This window comes from Ranitomeya variabilis, chromosome 7 (assembly GCF_051348905.1).
Source record: "Ranitomeya variabilis isolate aRanVar5 chromosome 7, aRanVar5.hap1, whole genome shotgun sequence".
Lineage (NCBI taxonomy): Eukaryota > Metazoa > Chordata > Amphibia > Anura > Dendrobatidae > Ranitomeya > Ranitomeya variabilis.
In genome coordinates, this window is record NC_135238.1 from 7,287,151 (window position 1) to 7,309,830 (window position 22,680).

Below are 22,680 nucleotides of genomic sequence, written 5' to 3' on the forward strand. Positions count from 1 at the left end.
GAGGCCACCCATGACTAGAGTGCATGACCAATTTGTGAAGACTTTATCCCATATTTTGCAGAAATGATGCTTTGTATCTGCTAGGTTACTAGATATTGACCAGAGGGAGGAGTATGTAGAGGATAGCCCTGTCTATGAGGAAAGTATAGGTCCAACAAAAATATATATTTTTTCTCATGGTAAGCTGAAAAGGGAATGCCGCAAACCAGGAGGAAAGGATGTGACCAGTTTGGAATAAACATCCCATCCCAAGTAGATGTTAACAGAGGAAGGAGCTTGTATGTGTGTAATTGACCTAAGGAAAGTGTATGACCAATCTGGGATGACTCCCTCCTATCCCAAGTACAAGAAAAGCTATCTGCTATGCTTCTCAATATTGAGAGGGAGGAGTTTGTACAGGTTAGCCCTGCCCATGAGGAACTTATAGCATCAACCGAGAAGAGCTACTTTTTTATTAGAGAGACTGAGAATGGAATGCAGAAACCCCAGGAGGTGCTCATATAGAAGGAAAGGATGTAACCAAGCTGGGGTGATGCCTCCATCCCTGGTAGATGAAATGATATTTCTGCAATGTTCCTGGATATTGAGGGGAGGGAGCTTGTGCAAGTGAACCCGCCCATGAGGAAAGTATAGGACTAACTTGAGAGGAATTCACCTTTCAAATTGGCCCCTGAGAATGTAGCAAATTTGGAGAATCAGTAACAACATTGCTGTTCATGTAAGTAGAACCTCAGAGCTCAAACTGTCACATTCATGGGATGCACTTACTTTTCAAAGCAGTGAGCAGCAGTCAGTACCCAGTGATGGGAGATGAGGGACCCACCACAAATATGACTTCCTTTGTAATGAACGCTAACTTGCCAGGGCCATTCTCCATCCACAGCATCTGTCCCTCCAACTATCTTGGTATTGACCACAGGGGAACCGCACACAGAATGGTCAACTTCAGCCATAGGAGTGAGGGACATCGTGGGACTAACTGGAAACATTTGAAGACAAAGTAAAGAAAAATTATTGTTCAAGATTAGAAAGCAACTCTGGTTGACAGGTTAGGTCTGGCACTATAAATCATCTCGATTCTAGATTACTGCTATACCTTAGTTGACTTAAGAAGAAGATGGGCGCTGTTACACAGAAAATGCAGGACTATCTTACTAATGCTGGGAAATTCCTATAGTTTTGACTTAGAAATATTAAATATCAGAAAATGGTCACATCCTAATATAAACTGTTGTAATATTACAGGACAGTTTCTATGGCGGGTTAAGGCTATCCTCTGAGGAGTATCAGGGGACCTCTATTTAAGTGTCTCCTAGATTACTTCACCCTCTATATTCTCAATCACAGCCATCCCCATTCTCCCTTACAAAACTATTCTCCTTTCCTTACACTGACCCACCATTCTCAAAATCATTCAGAGGGTATTGCTGTTAAATTCACTCTCCACGACACCTGGAGCAACATTCTAACCACAAACATCATTAGCAGCAACCAGGAATATTTCTGTAGTTCAGAAAACTTCAACATGTTGTTTACTGCAAGCACCTAACCAATAAATGTCCACAAAAGACCAAGAAATGTCCATAGAAGACCCAAAAATATCAACAGTAGACCAAGAAATGTCTGAGGAAGACCAAGAAAAGTGCACAGATGACACAAAGATACAAAGGCCTAGAAGTGTCCTCAAAAGACAAATACAAATCCACATATGACCCAGGAACATCCACATCCACAACATACCGAGAGATGAAAAAAAGGCAGACAAATTGACCACAAATGACCCAGAAACTTAAAAAGACTAAGAAATGTCCACAAGAGTCAGAAACATCCACAAAAGACAAACAAAATCCTTTCATGACATCAAAAAATGATTCAGAGACATCCACATAAGATCAAGGAATGTCCACAGCAAAAAAAATGTCCACCTCAAACACAATATGTGAACAGAAGACTCAGACATCCATAGAAGTCCAAGTAATGTCCACAAATCAGGAAGAAATGCCACAGAAGATGAAGTAATGTCTGTAGATGACTCAAATATATTTGCAAATGACCAATAAATGTCCAGAAACATTGACATAAAACCTAGAAATATCTGCAGAAAATAAAAAAAAATGCTAACAAATTACTCCAAAATGTCCACAGAAGACCAAGAAATGTCCAGTGAATAAAAAGAGTGTCCGCATAAGACTTAAAAAGACTCAAAAGACTCAAAACATTATCAGAGGACTAGGAATTGCCAACACATGAGTCAGAAATGTTCAGCGAATACCTAGAAATATCCACAGATGACCAAGAATTCTCTACATGACCAAAAAACATCCACAGAAAACAACTGTCTACCAAAGACCAAGAAACGTCCACTGAACATCAGAAAATGTCAGCAGATGTCAAAAGAATCCAAAGACGTGTCATAAACTTTTATCTATTGTCTGAGGATGACAAGAAACATCCACAGATGACCCATAAGCATAAAGAGACCTAGAAACATCCACAGGAGACCTTGACATGTCCACAATTATTCAGAAACATCCATGGAAGACTAAAACATATCCACAGTAGAACAAGAGATGTCTAAAGAAGGCCAAGAAACGTCTAGAGAAGACTCAAAATTATCTGAAAAACAACGTTCACAAAAGACCAAAAATATCCACAGGTGGCCAAGAAATGTTCTCAAATAACCAAAGAAAACAATATCTACAGATGACTCCGAAATTTACAAACAACACTGTGAAATGTCCACAAAATGCCCAGAAATGTCTACAAAAGCCCCAAAATAGTTTACAGAAGAGCAAGAAATTAATATTTTTTTTATCTAGTTTTAATTTCTTTAAGCCTGGTTTTCGTTTGCGCCTATTTATGCTTTTATTTGCACATTTTTATAAGTATATTTTATATGTTTTTGCGGTTTTATTGCTCTTCATTGTGGTTAGGGTTTTTATTTTCCAGATGTTTGCAGCTATTTTATCAATTGCAATATTTAAAAAGTCGCAAAACTTCCCGAAACAAAGTCTAAAATCGCCCCAGTGGCCGGAGTGAAAATTACTTGATTTTTGTTTCATACTTCAAATACAGATTAATGTACAATATAGGTGTTAAAAAAAAAAAGTTAAAATTAAAAAAAAAAACTTTGTTGGTAATGGGTTTCTTGGTTAGGAATTTGGGGTCTGAATTTTACCTATGGCTTGAAATACAGGAGACTCATCATGGACGAGGGAATTCCCTGCGTAGATTGTGCACGACCAGTTTAGTCAATGCCCTCAGTGACTTTTCCCTCCAGATCTGAAGAGATCTAGTCTGTAGGCACAGAGGGGTCTGGTGCTGCCTCGTACTATGCCCCTGGAGTGTCAGTGAGATTTTACACAGAACAGTATGGAGAGAAGCAGATGTCTACATACCAGCACCCAGCATAACAATCACCGCAAGGAACCCGGGATGTCGGAGAACGTCCATCACAGGGCTGAGACTTCTCCCTTCTCTGACTTTCCCCTTCTTCTTCCTCCTTTCTCATGATAAGTTTTATACATCTGAGAAAAGCTTCAAGTTTCAGCCCATATGAGAATCTCAGCACCACATAAAGTGACAGACACCTGACACCGCCATATAAGATCTATCTTTACAATATGGAAAACCTCGAGCTGTACACTTTAACCCGATAAGTTCCTCTGACTCATCAGGTGGAGGCCTTTATGACAGTTGGACAAGCTTAGCCAGCAATAGTGGGATTCAAAGCCATGAGAGTAGCCAGCTCTGAGGTCCACCGCTACCCAACAACCTCCCTGTGAATTCAGTCTCATTCCATATATGTCAGAGAAAGCAATGGCGTCATCGGACTCAGTATGTAGGAAGGAATCATTGCTTACAGGGGAAAATCTCAGCTCCAGAAACCTCTGACCTTCAAATTTTCTTCTCCATACCCCAATGTTCCTAACAGACATCTCCACATTTCTCAGTCTTCTTCTAGATACCTTATATCTTGCCAAAGCCCTCAAGTTGCCGGTCTCCTATGACATCCCTGAGATCTCTTTTAATCTCCTTTGCTTTAATTTAGACCCCTTGATCCTACATACTCTTCTGTCCCCTCCAGAGCCCTCTGACCTGCAAACTCCTGTTCCTTAAGATACCTCAGCTACCACCAAATATTTGTTTCACCTGTTTTCTGACCTCCTTCAGACATTCCTGTCTCCTCCAGACCCCTTTATTCTCCTCCGTACCCTCCTTCTAAACCAATCTGTCTCTTTCACACACCTTCGTCCTTTCCAGATTCATCAGGCCCCCACACGATTGAGCATTGTTGAACTTATACATACTCCATCCTTCTAACATGACTTTCCCTTGACAGATATGGAGGAGATGTGAGACCATCCCCCATACATATTAGACACTCATGAGGTCACACCAGTTTCAGCCATTGTTTTCCTAACGTGTATGATTGATTTTAGGTTCAGGAAGACATTAATGCACTCATATTCTTCACCCATGCTGCATTCTCATATTGGTGGCCAGATTGTAGACTAGGAGAAGCGAGTTAACCATCCTGTGATGCGACACATCTTCACCATGAGATTCACCCTTTTACTTGGAGTTTCCAGTATCTCGATCACATGGTCCATCCCATTGTGGATCCTGTCATGTACATTAGGAACATACTCATGTAGGTTTCTATAGAACCTTTGTGTTGCCTACAAAGATAGTAGGGACCGGTCAGACCAGTTCGCTTCATTGTTTTCCTGTAGTTTCTGTGAAACATAGGAAACCTTCATCAATATTAATAAAGTAACGAGGCTCAGACAAGTGTGTGGGACCTTTTGAATAGTCGTACAGCGAGTGGCTCATTGTTTATCTGTTTGGTTAGTATTGAGTATCTAGTGAACCCGGAGGCTCCATGGAAGTGGCAGACTCGACGCCTTTCACTACACGTGATTTATTGCAAACCCAATACTAGAGAAGATGTAGAGAGTTTAGCAAGTAGGTCATTTCTGGAAACTTCTTGCAAGGCCCCTCCTGTTCTACATGAAGCCTTGATGTTCATGAATTCATGCAGGACATTAATCCAAGAGGATGTGAGGAAGCCCAGCTAATCTTCTAAAACAGATATTGGATGGAACTATTGGCTGGGAATCCAAACAAAGCCACCAATGCACCCAAACAAGCAAACCCTTTGGTCCAGCCTGGAGATTTTCAACTCAACATGCCTAATGGCCATATTATGAACCGTGTACCTTGGGTTTTGTATGTGCTCCCAGCTCAAAAGTTTTTTTAAGTAGATAAATGGAACAAAAAAAAGGAAACAATGAATCAACAGGTCTGGTGGTGCAGACAAAGAGGGGTATGCGTATTCAGAACAAGGGTCCCCTGGTAATGCAGGTGCTGGCAGCAACATCGAGACAAAGCACCAATGGAGAAGTGGTGGAGCCCTTTTTGACTGTTTATTTTCAACATGGGAATTATCCTAGTTTGCTTATCTGGCCATCTTGGAGAAGTTAATGGGAGGAGATGCGCAGCTCTATACTTTTACCCTTTGGATTTGGTGGCGAAACCCCATCGTTTGCAGGCTGGAAGGAGTTTTTGAGAATCACTTCATAGACATAGAAGAGGTCACAGAAGTGAGACCCATCAGACATCTGTGACTGTCATGATGTACTAGGATTTGGACAAAAATGATGTGGTCACATCTTTTACAAGTTAAAAAAAAAGAATTTATTGATCATAAAATATAGATCACAACAAGGTGTCCTCACACGCATTGTTGAGAACACCAACCACTGCTGAAATATGGTCGAACAGGTCAGAAGGGTACAGATGGTATAAATTGCTGCAACCAATGGACATTGCTCCTGAGACAGAAACATGGCCGACATCAAACATTCAAGTAACAGGTAGTGATGTGTTGGTCATTCTACTATCCAGAAATAAATGGGAGCTGCTTAGAAACGGTCAGAGGCCACATGATGAAGTTCATCATTTCAAAAGCTTTGTCCTGGTGACGACGTATTCCAGTAATCACACCAAGGGAATTCTGAAATTCAAGCCATTAGGACTATAATCCCAGTTCACTTGCTCCACCGAGCCGACCACCGATCATCACGTGTGCAGAATTAGACAGGTGATCAATAGTAACGCCAAGGTGGTAAACATGGAGGATGAGTAGATGAAGAGCGTGGCTCCAGATGAGTAGATCCAGTCGTAGTAATCCGGGACATAGGTGTAGACTCCCGGACGGTTGGCCAAGGCACATTCGTCTCCCCAACTTACAATGCCAGCTTGATACCAAACTCCATTCACTTCACAGACCAGGGGTCCCCCGGAGTCACCCTGGAAAGAAGAATGAAAGTCCAGAAAATATTACATTAATTCACTGTGCGGCAATTGTTATCTAGATACAGGGGCTTCTCACAGAATTAGAATATCATCAAAAAGTGAATTTCAGTTCTTCAATACAAAATGTGAATCTCATTCTATAGAGTCATACACATACAGTGATCTATTTCACATGTTTATTTCTGTTAATGTTGATGATTATGGCTTACAGCCAATGAAAACCCAAAAGTCATTATCTCAGTAAATTAGAATACTTTATAACACCAGCTTGAAAAATGATTTTATCATTCGAAATGTTCCCTACTGAAATGTATGTTCAGTAACTGCACTCAATACTTGGTCGCGGCTCCTTTTGCATCAATTACTGCATCAATGCGGCGTGGCATGGAGGCGATCAGCCTGTGGCACTGCTGAGGGGTTATGGAAGCCCAGGTTGCTTTGATAGCAGCCTTCAGCTCGTCTGCATTGTTGGGTCTGGTGTCTCTTATCTTCCTCTTGACAATACTCCATAGATTCTCTCTGGGGTTAAGGTCAGGTGAGTTTGCTGCCAATCAAGCCCAGTGATACTGTTGTTTTTACACCAGGTATTGGTACTTTTGGCAGTGTGGACAGGGGCCAAGTCCTGCTGGAGAATGACATTTCCATCTTCAAAATGCTTGTCGGCAGAGGTAAGCATGAAGTGCTCTAAAATGTCCTGGTAGACGGCTGCTCTGACTTTGGTCTTGATAAAACACAGTGGACCTACACCAGCAGATGACATGGCTCCCCAAACCATCACCGATTGTGGAGACTTCACACTAGACCTCCAGCAGCTTGGATTGTGGCCTCTCCACTCTTCCTCCAGACTCTGGGACCTTGGACCACTGACCACAGTCCAGTTCTTCTTCTCCTTTGCCCAGGTAAGAGGCTTCTGGCGTTGTCTATTGTACATAAGTGGCTGACACAAGGAATGTGACACTTGTAGCCCATGTCCTGGACACGTCTGTGTGTGGTGAAGCAATGACTCCAGCAGCAGTCCACTCCTTGTGAATCTCCCCCAAGTTGTTGAATGGCCTTTTCTTAACAATCCTTTCCAGGCTGCGGTTATCCCAGTGGCTTGTGCACCTTTTTCTACCACACTTTTTCCTTCCACTCCACTTTCCATTAATATTCTTGGATACAGCACTGTGTGAACAGCCGGCTTCTTTACCATTGACCTTTTGTGGCTTCCCCTCCTTGTGGAGTGTGTCAGTGACGCCTTCTGGACATCTGTCAGGTCAGCAGTCTTCCCCATGATTGTGGAGCCACTGAAACAGACTAAGGGACCTTTATAAACACTTAGGAGCCTTTACAGGTGTTTGTTGTTAATTATTCTAATTTACTGAGATAATGACTTTTGGGTTTTCATTGGCTGTAAGCCATAATCATCAACATTAACAGAAATAAACACGTGAAATAGATCACTCTGTGTAATGACTCTATAGACAATATGAGATTCACTTTTTTTTTGAAGAATTGAGATAAATTCACTTTCTGATGATATTCTAATTCTGTGAGATGTACCTGTTTATGGTCATGTTAGTGCTGAGGTTACACAGAAAAAAAACAAACAAAAAGCCAACCACAAGATCTTTTGAGCATAACTGAAAGAAAAGGTCCTTCACAACAGTATTACAATCAGTCCAGGAGGGGAATATTAAAGAAAGGGAGAATAGATACAAAAATAATAATACAAAAGTATACGAAAAGAATGTCACCCACCTGGCAGGAGTCTTTCTGTCCGGCCTGGTAGCCGGCACAGATTTGGTCACTTGGAACAATCTGTGTGCTGGCACTAATGTCGGAGTTGATGTGGTACATGGCATCACAGGCACTGTTATTGATTAGAGGCAACATGACCTGCTGCAGAGTCTGAGGAGATGCAAGAGTCACTGCAGGAAGAAGAGCAAAGGTCCAGGTCATGGAGTGCAAAATAACGATACAAAGACCAAAAGCCGCACACGAGAGGCCACCGTATTTTTCTCGGTGAGTGAAGTGGTGCTATGTGATGAGGATGCAAAGTTGTGTGGGTCTATAGGACGCCTCACGGAGACTCCGGTAAGTGATGGAGGATCTGTGGTTCTCTAGGAGGGTCAGACACAGGATAGGAGAAATAATTATTTCACCTTGAGAAGGAAGAGAACTGTCTCCACTTGCACCTAGTGGGGGGAGCTGCCCTGGAAGTCAACGGCAGACCCATTAATGAGATGTGAATCATGAGTAGGAATTGTGGCAAAACCAGAGACACGCATTCCTTTTGGTGAAGGGTGGTTAGTCAAAAATCACTAGTAGTGACTCAAAGCTCTTTAAAAAAGGGCCTGTCAGCTCAGAATGACTGTTCGTAACAAGCACAGGTGCATCATGGCGCAACCAAAAATTCAGTGCTCCTTCCCACCCATTTGTTTTCCTGCCATCTCTATCTTGATTGACAGCTCTGACTTTATTGAGTCAGAAAACGGTGGAGGGATGTAAAACAAGTGGTTTGGAAGGTGCACTGAACTTTTGGCTGCGCCTTGATGTGCCGACACTCCCTTTGTGATGTGTTGTCGGGTGAAAACAAGTTATCACCTATCCGACCATTTTCATCTGTACAGATCAGCAAAATTAGGATCTTTTAGAATGGGGCAGCAGTGCGCGTGTGATCACCGTTCAATTCATTCTCTGTGGGCCTGCTAACCAACATGCTCTGTGTTTTCCAGCAGCCTCCTGAAGAATAGGTGGAACGATGGTCCAACCTGCCACTTTATGGTGTAACAGATATAACTTCCTTATTCTGCCGATCAGTGTGGTTGTCAGCGGTAAGACATCCACCAACCAGCAGGTTATCACCAATTCGGTGAACAGGTAACAACTTGTTTTCCATATACAACCCCTTTAATGGTCAATCATTGAAGTGTAAGACTTTCTGTATCTCAATGAGGAATTACATCATGACCCAGGAGATTGTTTAGATACCCTGATACATGATGGGGGTGTAGCATGGTACTCTTGGAAAGCATCATACATGATTAGGTTATAGTTCCACATCCTGAGTTTTCTTACCACCATATCCCGTATTGCCCCATCCAGTTACCCAGCAGTCGGTGCCATCGGAGAAGCTCATGGACCCTGGTGGGACACACACCGGCAGGATGTAGTCAGTATAGGTAACGGAACTGGAGAGTTCAATCAGGGCAATGTCCCCCGGAGAGGCACTGCCACTATACAGGGAGTTCACGGTGATACTTTGTACACTGGACGTAATCTCATGAGTATTGGAGACCTGCAGCTGGTAATCACCAAGAACGACTGTGTAGTCGGAAGGACTGGTAGATCTACAAAGAGAAACCGAACACCACAATGACGAGGAGCATCGACACCCTCCATAATGTTACACAGCAGGAAAGGAAACTGTTATGATCTGGTGACTTTGGAGCTGCATGAAACTGTCTCAGGAGTAGGTGGAACCTGTACTGACCGCAAACCCTGAACTAACACCGCAACTAGAAGTAGCCGTGGGGTGTGCCTAACAAACCCTAGACACCTCAACACAGCCGGAGAACTAAATACCCCTATAGATGGAAATAGGAATACTATCCTGTGAATAGGAGAGGAAAGACACACGCAGGCAGAAAACAGAATTCAGCAAAAGAGGCCACTCTAGCTAAATAGGGAAAGATAGGACAGAATACTAAGCGGTCAGTATTAAAACCCTTCCAAAAATATCCACAGCAGATAATACAAAAAGTTCCACAATCTAACTGAAGACATGGAATGTATATCTGCAACTCCTGAGAATCCAACAAGACTGAGAAAATACTGACACAATCTAAGGCTACGTTCACATTTGCGTTGTGCGCCGCAGCGTCGGCGCCGCAACGCACAACGCAAACAAAAACGCAGTTGCGTTTTGAACAAAAAACGCTGCGTTTTGCGCCGCATGCGCCCCCCAAAATCTATACAATGTTTTGCATATTTATTGGAAAACGCGTGCGTCGTACAACGCACCACGACGCAAGTACTTGCGTCGTCTGCGTTGTCAATACAAATCAATGGTAAAAAAGGCGCTTCGACGACGCAAAAGCGACGCAAACACGACGCATGCGTTTTTTTAAAAGTCAGCGCCGCAAAAAAAATGCAACATGTTGCGTTTGCCGCGCCCTGACAGGTGCGCCCTAACGCCGCATGCGGCGTACGACGCACCAAAACGCATGACAACGCATGTACATGCGGCGCCATGCGGCCCCAATGTTAAAGATAGGGCCGCACGACGCATGCGTTTTGTTGCGGCGACGACGCTGCGGCGCACAACGCAAATGTGAACGTAGCCTAAGCTAGACAAAAAAATGAATAGCACTGAATTATTGAGCACACAGCATGTGTGCCACAGAAACAAAACCAGACACTTATCTTTGCTGATTTGGTAGCAAGGCAGAAGGGACCAAACAAGGACCAACACCTCCCAACAACCATGGACAACTGGCAAGGACTAATGAATTCTGCACGCCTAAATACCCCAGTCAGAACTGCAATCAGCAGATACACCTGACCAGGACTGCAACTCAGGGACAACTGCATTACCACCTACAACCACCGGAGAGAGCCCAAAAGCAGAATTCACAACAGGAAACATCTTTGGGGCTTTGACTGGAAGTGATGACTTTCTGCCTCATGATGTTACCTAAGACAAGATACTGGGGCAATAAATCAGAAGTGTATATACATCACCAAGACATTCAGGTAGATATGGGACCTTCTGCCTGATCAACAAGTACAAGGACCAACCCTCTACCGTGGGAGATGTGACAGGGTCACTGGCACAGTGTACGAGGGGAGATAGCGCATGTTGGTGTCAGTGGTATGAAACCAGGATATTTTTCCTCCAGCACACTAAGTGTTGGGTGGGTTAAAGTAAGCTGCATACATGGGCTGGTTTTATGTGAGCACTCAGAGTGGGTGGGAGAGTGCTACCATATCTCTTCCTGTAGCCAACACCAGGAGGTGTACTAGCAGGACCTGCGGTGAGGTCACAATCATGTGACCATCATATGGTCCTGGTTAAATGCCTGGACATGTGAGACAGTCTGTGGTGGTGTCTTGGGAGAGGAAGTACTCCCACATAGCTTCAAGGAGGAGCGGAGGACATTGCCTGATGCCTGCAGATTGAGACCTGCAGAGAAAAGGACTCTTATACTTTATTCGTTTTGTTTTTTCGTTAAGCCAGAAAGGCTCTGTTTTGTTTTGGGAACCCTGCCTTGGTGTATGCTGACTTCAATAAACCAGCAGGTGCTTCACCACAACAGTGTTCCTGTGTAAGCCTGACAAAGCAGCTAAGTGTGTCAACCCCTCACACTCGGCCACATGTCTCCTCTCATACACTGTGCCAGTGACCCTGTCACAGAAGTCATTCCTTGCTTGGATATCATTTATTCTACCCTCCCTCTCCAATCCAATGGCCATATTTTACTGTACTTCTACTATAGGACATGTTATCAAATCCCACAACCCAACAAGGGCGACCATGCTAACCACTACAGGGTAGACCAGGCAGGAACTTACGATTCAAAGCAATGTGCGGCGGTGAGCACCCATTGGTTGGAGATCAGGGACCCTCCGCAGATGTGGGAACCTTCGTACCGCAGGCTGATCTGCCATGGCCATGCTCCGTCAGTTGCATCTGTGCCACCAACTATCCGATCGTTGATCACTGGACTTCCGCACCCTGATTGGGAGTCAGTGGTGGGGTTGGAGATTACTGGAGAGGTGTAGACTGGAAAACAACAGAAAATGTTATCCTTAATTTATCTAACCTGGTGACATCAACCATTTATGTATCAAACAGTGTGTACTGTGCCTATCAGTCATATATTCACTCACATCAGGTGACGTTACTACTCAACCCTTGACCACGTAACTTTAGGTCTTCGCCCAAGGTAGGGGTGCAATATATCTAAACCCCTCAAAGTGAAGCAATCAAGATTTGATGGGTCTCCCACTTGTCTGATCACCATGCCTCCTCCATATTGTCTTGGGAGGTCAGATCTACAAACAAGGGTGACCCCTGTGGCCAGAGTGCTCAGGTTTAGAGATGAGCGAATATTTCATTGTTCAGTCTGGATTACAATTGCCGAATTTGCAATATTCACCGATTAGTTGCATATTCGCCAAACAAAACCGAAAGCCATTCAAGTCAATGGGAAGCAAAACAAACTATGCACACCTTCTAACAAGCCCAAAAGATCAAATGAGGGACAGACACCAGGAAAGTGGCCTCAATTCACCAACGGTACAAACTGTAGCATGGGACGGCAGCAATCAGCCAGGCAAGCGGTATCAGGTCTGGGACAGGATTTACAGCTTTCAATTGAACGTCACCGTAAGACGAGGTGGGTGAGGGATCGCAGTAGGCCTGCTGTGGTGGAAGCCCTGATATCACATGCATCATCTCTACCTGCTTTCATGCTCAGCCACACTCAGGTGGCACAAATATCAGTTTTGCAGACTACCATTGTCAGAAAAATCTAAGGATAGTAGCACAGGTAGTTGAGTCCAAGGAAGTAGAGGCCTGATGGTGTCAGAGGCCCAACGCTACAGGCAACATGCCTTAAAGAGAACCAACCAGGAGTCTACACATTTCCAAAAATTATTGGCAGACAACAACAAGGTGGCATCAATTTCACAAGACTAGAAATAGTATAATAGGGATTGTCAGGAAAATATGAATTATCTTCCATTGCCCTGGGTATACTGCCAGAGCTGGCGTACTTCTCCTCCCACCATTGGTTTCTAGATGTCCAAGTCCTGCACGCAGCCCCCTTGCACTGCTGCTGCCCCCTCGGTGAAGTTCCACTTCCCCTCCCTTCCAACAAATGGTCAGTTTTATGGCCTGCCAGCTAGCAGAGCTGAATGTGTTTTCCCAACGAAAATCCCTTTGTCTGTTTGGCATAACACTCAAAGCCAAAATCCAATAACACACGTTAATCCTAGAAACTTGAAAATTAGATTTCCAGGTTTGGGGCAATTGAGGCTACACATGACAACATTTTGTGGCATGTAGGGCAATCAGTAACCTGGGAAATGAATTTCTGCCCACCAGCAAATTACAGACATACTGTGTTTGGACTCTAAAGAATGGTAAAATCACAGGAGAAAAAAATAATGCCAATATTGATGGCCTGTGAGCTTGCAGGCCAAAGATATGCAAATAAATTAGTTTTTGATACCTTTCAAAGAGATGTATATCTCCCTGAAAACCGCCCATATGTGAGGTCAGCAAAGTGGGAGTTCCTAAGTTTATGGCCGAAGCATAAAACTGGAACGTCCATCTTTGGCAATTATTCAGAGCCAGTAGAGACAGCTAACACCATGCTGGAATACTGAATCATTTCTTTGGGAACTCTCCTCCCCTTTATCGGCATGTCATACTTGTAACTGAGATTTAGTAAGTTTTGTATTTTTCTTTTATTTCATAACTTGTATTTTGTCTCTTTTGTAATATCTTTTGTAAACACTGCTGACTTTTTCTGGAGTAAACTTCGAAATTTGCTAGTTTCATTCGTCTTACTCTATGGTCAATCTGATACATACTCCACGCAAACTCACGCTACCTGGGATTGGTATCTGACCCGATATAGGCTTGGTAACGAACCAGGCTTATATCTAAGGAGGAACTGATGGCAGCATAGCGTTCTGGCGTTATTGGAGGATCCTGGCAGTGATGGACCGGAGGTATATATATATATATATATATATATATATATATATATATATATATATATATATATATATATATATATATATATATATATCCCTCACTGCAGAGTGCCCCGATAACCATCACATGACAGGGCAGCCTCGTCGGTAACTACTTATCAAAGGTGCAGTTCCCTGTCTGACCTGGGGGTAAGGGGAGGTGCCAGAGAGCTGCAAGTTCATGTCTGAAGCTTGAAAGTGTTATCGTGACAGGGATCGACATCTCTTACATTACAGCCAACCAATCACATGGACACTCAAGCAGGAGTGTTCACATTTACCAAAAATTAGGGCATGACACCACTGAACTGGCATCAATTTCACGAGAGTAAAAATAGTATAATAGGGACCGACATGTTTTCCACTAGAGCCAACACAGCAGATGTAGACTAACCATGACTGTTCACATGTCCACAAATTTGTGTTAACATCAATGGCAGCAGCCACACTAAAGATGTCACAGAGTGCAATTACGTGAGATTACTGCAGCACACTAAAAAAAATGCAATATCACCTAGTCTGTACAGTCTTCGATTGGGGTGCAAAAGTCCTTGGAGATCCATGACTTGTTCATCTTAATGACAGTTAGATTGTCTACACTTTCAGGGGACAGCCGTATGCGCTTATCCGTCAGGCCAACACCAGCAGCGCTGAAGACACTTTCTGAGAGAACACTGGCTGCCGGGAACGATAATACCTCCAAGGCGTGTGAGGCAAGCTCAGGTCACGTATCCATTTTTGAAGACCAAAATGTGAAAGGGTCCAAACCCGCCCTGATGGTATTTATATTCAGTTCTAGATACTAGTCCTGCACCATCCCCTCCATTCATTTACCACATGTAAGACTTGGACTCTGTTGTGCTGGTGCATGAGCTGGCCTAAAAAAAAGTGTCAAAGGACTCACAGAAATTGCTTCTTCCACTTTCACCACTGCTGCTAATGTTTTGGCATTGACGAATTGACCTGCTGGAAGTTGGAAGTCTAGAGCTGCAATGTGAACTGTGTGCCTCACTGCTGTCTTGGGGAAATGCTCTCTTAAGGTTGTGTAAAAGCGTGTTTCGATAATCCAGCACTCGCAGGTCCCTTTCTAGGGCAGGGGGCATCTGGTGAAATTTGTTTTTATAACGTGGATCTTAATAAAGTGGCAACTCAGTAGTCAGCAGTATTCGTAATCATAACTATACGGGGATCATGTTGCAGATAGTGCAGCAAGAAGGCACTCATATGTCGGGCTCTACAATGAGGTCCAATCCCATGCTGTGTTGGTGGTTGGGCAACACTGATGCTGGTTTCCTCCATCCCTTCCTGTCAACCAAGAACAACATAGAGGGCATGATTATCCTCTTCATCTCCTGACAGTTGCTCGCCCATCACCTCTTCCTCCTCCATTTGTTCCTCGGATCTTGCACCTTCTCTAACAGTTTGTCTGTTATCACTAGTCCTCCTCGATCGCAGTAATCCACCCTCCCTTGGCACCCGCCTGTGTGATGACAGTCTGGAACTTAGAGAGAATGTTATCCCTTTCACATCCTTCTCTGCTACTTCCTCTTCCTCTGGGATCACCACCTCATCCCACAGGCTATTCAATGGCTGCTCCAGCATATAGATGACCGGAATAGTGATGCTGATGACAGCTTCGTTAGCGCTAACCATCTTCGTAGCCATTCCAAAACTGTGCAGGGAGGTCCTTAATCTGTGCCCACTCCGTAAATATGATATGCGCTACGTTCGTACTGCGTTGGCCCAGGCTATACACATGACATGCTGAGTCAGGGCTCATTGCTGCTGCCACAGTCACTGCAACATGTGCAGAGTGGAATTCCACTGTGTCGGCACATCGCATATCGACCTGTTAACTGGCATGTAAAAAGACCTCTGTATCGATGCAAGTCAATGACCTGAGGGGTACGAATGGCAGACATGAGCACACAGCTTACTTGCTTTCAGCAGCAGCTCTCCCAGGCCAGGATAGTGGCAGAGAAAATACTGCACCACCTGGTTGAGGATGTGAACCATGCAAGGCATGTGTGTGAGCTTGCCTCCCCTTAGGGCTGCCACCAGGTTTACACGATTATCGGGCACGACCTTCCCTGGATACAGGTTAAGTGGAGACAGCCACTGATTAAACTCAGCCTTTAGAGCCGTCCACAACTCTCCAGCTGTATGACTGCCATGTCCAAGGAATATCAATTTTAACACTTCCTGATTGCACTGAGCCCTGGCTGTGCAGTACGGAGGTGGTGCAGGTTTGCTCTGCACTGTTGGAACGTGTGTCTCATTAAAGGCACAGGTTGAGGGCGCAGGTGGAGGCCCTAGAGGAGATAGAGGAGGCAGAAGCAGTGGAGGAAGTGTCAAATGTAGAGGTTTGGCATGCAAGCTTTGGGGATTCCAAGGCTTGTGGAGCAGCACCTGCCCCGATAGCCACCGAGTGCTCAGTCACCAAGATGCAACACCTTTGGCCATGGTTACTCGTCCAAGTGTCTTTGGTGAAATGCATCCTGGCGGACAGAGATTTAGTCAAGCACAGAATGAGGTTGTGTGCGACATGCTGGTGAGGCGCAGGCACAGCTTTCTTAGAAAAGTAATGCCGACTGGGCAACTGGTACTGGGGGACTGCGACGGCCGTCAGCTTTCGGAAATTGTCTATCTAACAGGCAGAAATGCTACATTTCCGTGGCCAACAGATTGGATATGGTGGAGTTCAACCTCTTAATTTTGCCATGTGTAGGAGGAAACAATCTTTTAAGTGACCAGAACTGCAGGACCGTGGATGGAGTACGGTGAGCCTGACAAAACTGCTGGACTATGAGACCGTGAGGGAGGTTCAGGCGGAGATGTTACGGTAGGTTGAGAAAGTTGTGGTGTGCTCGTTCTCTGAGATCAGTCAAAAACAACATGCATGTCCGCTTTCGTTATAGCGGACAGCGGACTCTCAGTAAGCATGACTGGAGCGGGTAAAGAACCCAAGGTTCTGCAGTTGGAGACCTGCATCAAAATAGTTGGCACAGTAACAGAGGAGAAGGAAAAAGCAGCACATGTGATTGATGGAGCAGCTGATGGTTATTGAGGTTCGCTGGTCCACATTTTTGTGCAGTGGGATTCCCACAGTAAAGCATGTTGATTGCACATGTGAAGGGTCATACATGTACTAGTGAAATTATTGCACTTTTTACCTCGACTGAGGTTTTTTTTTGCAAAGTTGGCAGATTATGTGAGTTAGCTCATCCTTTGCAGTGTTTTAAAAAAGGCCCAGGCTAGGCAACCCTTGCCACCCCTACAAACTGCAGATCCAGGAATGCTGCTGGTCACAGCCATTGTTGTGGCTGAGGATGCAATGCACGTCGTGGCTGCATGACTACGTCTCTGAGATGGACAGTGCAATGTAACCTCTTTATCCTCCTCCACCGATGACCTAATCCACTGTGTGCCTCTATGTTCACGTCAACTGGGATCTAGCACATCATCATCCTTTGTGTTATCACATTCCTCGCCCTTGGAGTCACCCTCTTCCTGCCCTAACAGCACAGTACAGTCTATGTGAGCCTTAGATATCTGAGTCTCATCAAGATCACCTCCCCCAAGGGGTTAATGTCTGATGATGAGGGTCAGGATTCTGTTCGGACCCTACTTTGTCCTGCCCCATATCCAATCTAAAAAAAATCTTTTGCATCGATGCAGATTTCCTCCTCTTGACTCTGCAGTGCTTTTGAGTATACTTCTGCTGAACATGGCATAGAATGTGTGAACAGCTCTTCAGACTCACCCATCTGTGGTTCTCTACAGTCAGTTGTATGGTTGGAGAGTTGGGACGTGTTGGGAAGCAAGGGGAATTTGAGTGCCACCTCTGTAGACTGTACTGGGTGTGATGTTGAGGTGGAGGAAGGAGGAGAGGCCACTTAAAGCTGCGCTTACCATTCACTCGAGGACATGCTCTTTCTGGGCATCATTGACAAGACGTACCGCTGTGCATCTCCCAAAGAAAGGTAGTGATGTAGTCTGTCCAGTAAAATAAGTGGTCAGTTGTCTTTGCATAGGACGTGATGTTGTTTTGCTAGTGCTTTCACAAACATTACCACCTACCCCATGCACACCAAGCCTAATTCCCCTTCCACCACGGCCTCGCTTTTTCTCAGTCATGTTGCTCAGACAGTGTGGTAGGAGCACAGTATTAGAAGAAAATAAAAATAAAAATAGATTTTAAACTCTGCACCACCTCTTCAAACAGTGACAGTAAATTCAAAGTTGAAATATGGCGTGCTGTATCGTGTTAGTCACAGAAAATAGAATTGTTTGAGTGTGGATGAGGCCTGTATGACAAAGAAGTTCTGCTACAATTTTAAAAGAGATGTCCCCTATTGTATGACAATAGGAACAGAATTTTTTTGTTTATAGTGTGGGTGACGCCTGTATGACTTACAAGATATGCTCCACACAATTTCAAAATCAGATTTAGCCTGATGTATCACATTTGTAAAACCAAAAATTTTTTGTATGCAACAGCCCCAGACACACAACAATTTCACGGCCACAATATTGCAACATTGGATACGGCGAGATATATCCTGTTTAGCAACAGAAAAAAAATTATCATTTTTTTAATGTGTATGAGTTATACACACTGTGGAATTTAACTGCTACTTAATAACAAGGTGAGATATGGCATGGTGAATCACGGTTACAACTGCCCCCCCCCCAAAAAAAGACTGTTTACAAGAACGCCGCGCCTCTGAGCTCTGCAAACCCCCTCCGCTCATCAAACACGTGCCGAACGCTCAAGATACACCACCATTATCGCTGCTAAAGTTATGAAAACACTTTTGTAGCAACGCAAATATTTTGCCGTCCTTTACTGAAGGTTTCCAATTTTATAACATTTTGCTAGTGTTTCCGATCACGAATGTGTGATATTCGTGCCTAATTCATGTTCGGCGATCATTTTCCAAACAAATGTGCTCATCTCTAACCATGATGGAGGAGTGGGAGGGATCCTTCTCCCTGTGGGATCAGCTTCACAAGCTGCAGCCCGAGGGGCTTTAACAATTTGTTCTACTATTTTTGGACGTGTTGGGAAACGTTTTCCCTGCAGGTATTCGTCACAGAGGACTGAGAAAGAAGAATAAAACTCCAAGGGTTAAACAGAAAGAAGAGAGTCGGCTTCTGATGGTTTCTGGAATTATTGTCTGTGGGGGGAGAATGTGACAAAAACACGGGACAATAAAACACGTCCAATATCTACACCGAAGCCTAAACCCGCTCAGAGGGGCGACCACACTCCCATCCTGCCGTTATAGGACTATGGGGAATCAGGCATCGCGAGCGCCACAGTTATTACTCCTTCCAGATTATCCGGATTTCCCACAATAGATGATTGCAGTGATCATAATGATACAATGTATCAGAGCCCAGACTGAGGGCAACGCTCCATATTCTGTCATACTATACAGTGTAACGCTACATCCAGTTTTCTCGTGTCTAAAAGCTTTTTCTTTCAGAGCCGAAATCCACAATAGGATTCTGCTCGTTTTTTTTGTAAGTATTTTCCCCATTCAGATGCATTTCTTTGGTGCACATTAAATACAAGGTTATGTTCTCATGATGTATTTTACGCGGCAAAATTTTTGAAAAAATGCAAGTTCCCTTTTTTGATTAAGGATATGTGCACACGTTGCAGATTTGGCTGCGGATCTGCAGCGGATTTGGCCCTGCAGATCTGCAGCAGTTTTCCATGTGGTGTACAGTACCATGTAAACCTATGGAAAACCAAATCCGCAGTGCACATGCTACAGAAAATTCCACGCGAAAACGCTGCAGTTTATGTACCGCAGGGTGTTTTACCTGCAGATTTTGCAGAATCTGCGCTGAAAAATCCGCAATGGAATCCACAACGTTTGCACATACCCTAATAGGTGCAGAAAATCTGCAACATCAAAAGCCTTCACCGAAAAGCTCATCGTGGGAACGCAGCCCAAAACTCTGGGATTCTGTACTTATCTGTGAATCTCCTGTAACCACAAGACATTTCTCAGGCTCAAAAGAAAAACCACCTAAGGGCGGTTTCACAAGTCCTGATATTTCCGGTACCTTAGATATCCTCGTCTGTGTGTGTAATACTTGTGCTGCCTCTCTACCCCATACACCGACACCAGGGAAGCAGCGGTACAGTTAGCGCTATTCCCGGGTGCTGAAGACTTCTCATCATTCTCCCCTGCTATACCGGTGAGCTGGGGATAATGATGAGAGTAGTATTCAAGTGATAACAATGACAGCAGTTGGCGGCTGATGGGACTATTACTCCCATCAGCCTACACCTATTGTCAAAAATGAGGGGGGACCCCTCGCTCTTTTTTTTTTACATTTACATAGATAATTATAAAAGAAAAAAACAGCGTGGGGACCCTTCTATTCTTGATAACCAGCCTAGCTAATGCTGACAGCTGAGGGTTGCAGCCCCCCGCTGTCAGTTTTGCCTGGCTGGTTATAGAGAATACAGGGGAACCCATGCTGTTTTTTTCATTTAGTTATAGCGCAGGTAATGATGAATACTCCCGTCAGCCGCCGCCTGCTGTCGTTGTTCTCACTTGAAGATAACTCTTATCATTCTCCTCTGCTCATGATAATCGCTAGCAGAGCAGCGGAGAATGATGAGAGCAGTCTTCAGAACCCGGGAAAAGTTCTTACTGTACCGCTTCTTCTCGGATGCCTATGCGTGTTACACTGATGTCATCCATGTGGGTCAGTGTGTACATGTACGGGATATTTGTGGCTTGTGCCGCTAGCAAAAAAATGGGTACATTAGTAAGTAATGAAAAACTGCCTGAACAGAGAACTAGTCTGAACTAGTGCATACCAAAAACAACTCACACGGCAAAGAAAGAAAAAGGTTGCACTAAACTGGTATGCGCTAGTTCACACTAGTTCTTTGTTCAGTTATTACTAACGTACGAGTTTTTCTAACTTGGACACCCCACCCTTCACCATGCTGTGGTCTTAATTACATCCATTACATTTCACCAAGACATTAGCCAGAGGTGAGTGTTCACACTGGGCAGTTAGGTCAGGGACCCATCCGATCCATGAGATTACCTTGACGTTGGGGGATGGGCTCACAATTTTTGGCCAAATTTTGTGCTAATCATCTCCTGTGTTTCTTCGTAAAATATCAAAAGCCATTATGCTATTCATACTTCATGTATTTGACATTGACCTTGCTTTAGGGTAATTTAGTGCAACCTTTTTCTTTATTTGCTAAGTAAAAAAAAACAACAAAAAATGGACCTGTCAGCATGTTTTGCCAGGGACACACACGAACATGTACCTAAAACCCTGCACAGGTAAAGAGCGTCTAGGAGGATCACTGGCAGGGGTTTACATGAAGTCACAGCTCCCATGATGAGAAGGTGAAGCTGCAGAATTTCTGCCTCTAGATAAATTAGGGTTTTTCATTGTGTTTCAGTACGTTTTTTACATTAGTTTTTATTGTGCGTTTTTCAGCTGGGTTTTCTTCTCTCTCGCTCTCATGTTTTAATAAATAAATGAATTTTTTTTTAGAAACTTTTTGTTACTTTGATTAAACTTCATTGTTGACTGGTGCGGATTAAATGTTATCATCTGTGGATTTTCCTCATCTCATTCAAATCGATATAGAAAATTTATAAATGAAAAAAAAAAATTGACTCGTTGCAAAGTTCAAAACTGCCCCAGTAAGTGAGTACACCCAGCATAAAGAAAGAAAGCAGTGGTGGAATTACAGAAATATCACATCACTTTGCTGGAACTCAAACGCTCATCGAAAATTGCAGCAAAAACCACTCCCCAAATAATCGCGGGAACGTAAGCCGCGGATTCTCTGTACTCACAAAAAACACACGAGCGCAGTCTTCACAAATCACAATGTATCAGAGTAAGGAATGGCTACAGAACACGAAGTGTCGGCATTCTATATTCTGGGTCCCGATAAGTCTTACACTGTATCGTCACCGAATATCATAAGCACAACGTAATAATAACCCGGCGCCATTCTCCGGTGATCGGATCGACTGTACGGCCCCAGGACGCCCAGAGATGACCTAGAAATCGCGCTCAGGTATTGTTTGTCCTGTAAATAATATCTGACCCCGGTTGATCGGATGTGATCAGAGTTTCCCGGTTTTACGATCCGATCCGCCCTCCTCACTCCGATAGAGAACGGAATCACGTCGGTGATCGCATTTTGTAAGCCGCAGTCGTCGCAGGAGACACTTACCGGAGAGCAGCAGGAGGCCGGCGAGATAGCGGAGGTCACTCATGGCCACGCGGATTCGTTACGGTGCAATTTCTGGGCGCTTTTACGGATAAAGCTCCTTAGTGAGACCTGATGTCTCCTCACATCCACCGTAGCATCACCCAGTCCCTCGGAGCTCAGAATGCGGCTCGACCTGTTCCTGCAGAGAACTCTTCTCTTCTGACAACCGCGACTCAGATAAGTGCATGTGACCAGAAACCAGACGTGGCGGCCATTGTCATACTAATGACGTCATCTCTCAGCAGATACTAACCTTGTGGGGTTTTACCAATCACCTGCAGGTAACAGCTGACCCCGGACTCCACTCATGACCTGCTCCCCCGCCTCTA

At 44.2% G+C, this 22,680-nt stretch overlaps 2 protein-coding genes across 2 annotated transcripts in view; both read right to left on the reverse strand.

Moving 5' to 3' along the window:
• Positions 1–3,582, reverse strand: part of LOC143785248 (transmembrane protease serine 9-like) — a 91,305-nt gene extending 87,723 nt beyond the window's left edge. Inside the window, exons 1-2 of the mRNA XM_077273974.1 lie at positions 3,399–3,582; positions 769–979 (exon numbers count right to left, since the gene is read on the reverse strand). Of these exons, the coding sequence (XP_077130089.1) occupies positions 769–979; positions 3,399–3,453 (266 nt within the window). The 5' untranslated portion in view covers positions 3,454–3,582. The remainder of the gene's footprint in view (positions 1–768; positions 980–3,398) is intronic.
• A 2,094-nt stretch (positions 3,583–5,676) lies between these two features.
• On the reverse strand, positions 5,677–22,680 carry LOC143785143 (serine protease 33-like). Its single transcript, XM_077273826.1, has 5 exons — positions 22,313–22,680; positions 11,878–12,088; positions 9,382–9,653; positions 8,062–8,231; positions 5,677–6,315 (listed from the first exon to the last, which is right to left on the reverse strand). Exons 1-5 carry the CDS (start codon positions 22,353–22,355, stop codon positions 6,085–6,087), a joined length of 927 nt encoding a protein of 308 aa, XP_077129941.1. The 5' UTR covers positions 22,356–22,680; the 3' UTR covers positions 5,677–6,084.

Coding starts and splice junctions, on each gene's coding strand:
- LOC143785143 (XM_077273826.1), bottom strand. CDS start 22,355: ATGAGTGACCTCCGCTATCTCGCCGGCCTCCTGCTGCTCTCCG. Junction 12,089..22,312: donor CGGCCTCCTGCTGCTCTCCG/GTAAGTGTCTCC, acceptor GTTGTTTTCCAG/TCTACACCTCTCCAGTAATC. Junction 9,654..11,877: donor GCCGCACATTGCTTTGAATC/GTAAGTTCCTGC, acceptor TTCTCTTTGTAG/ATCTACCAGTCCTTCCGACT.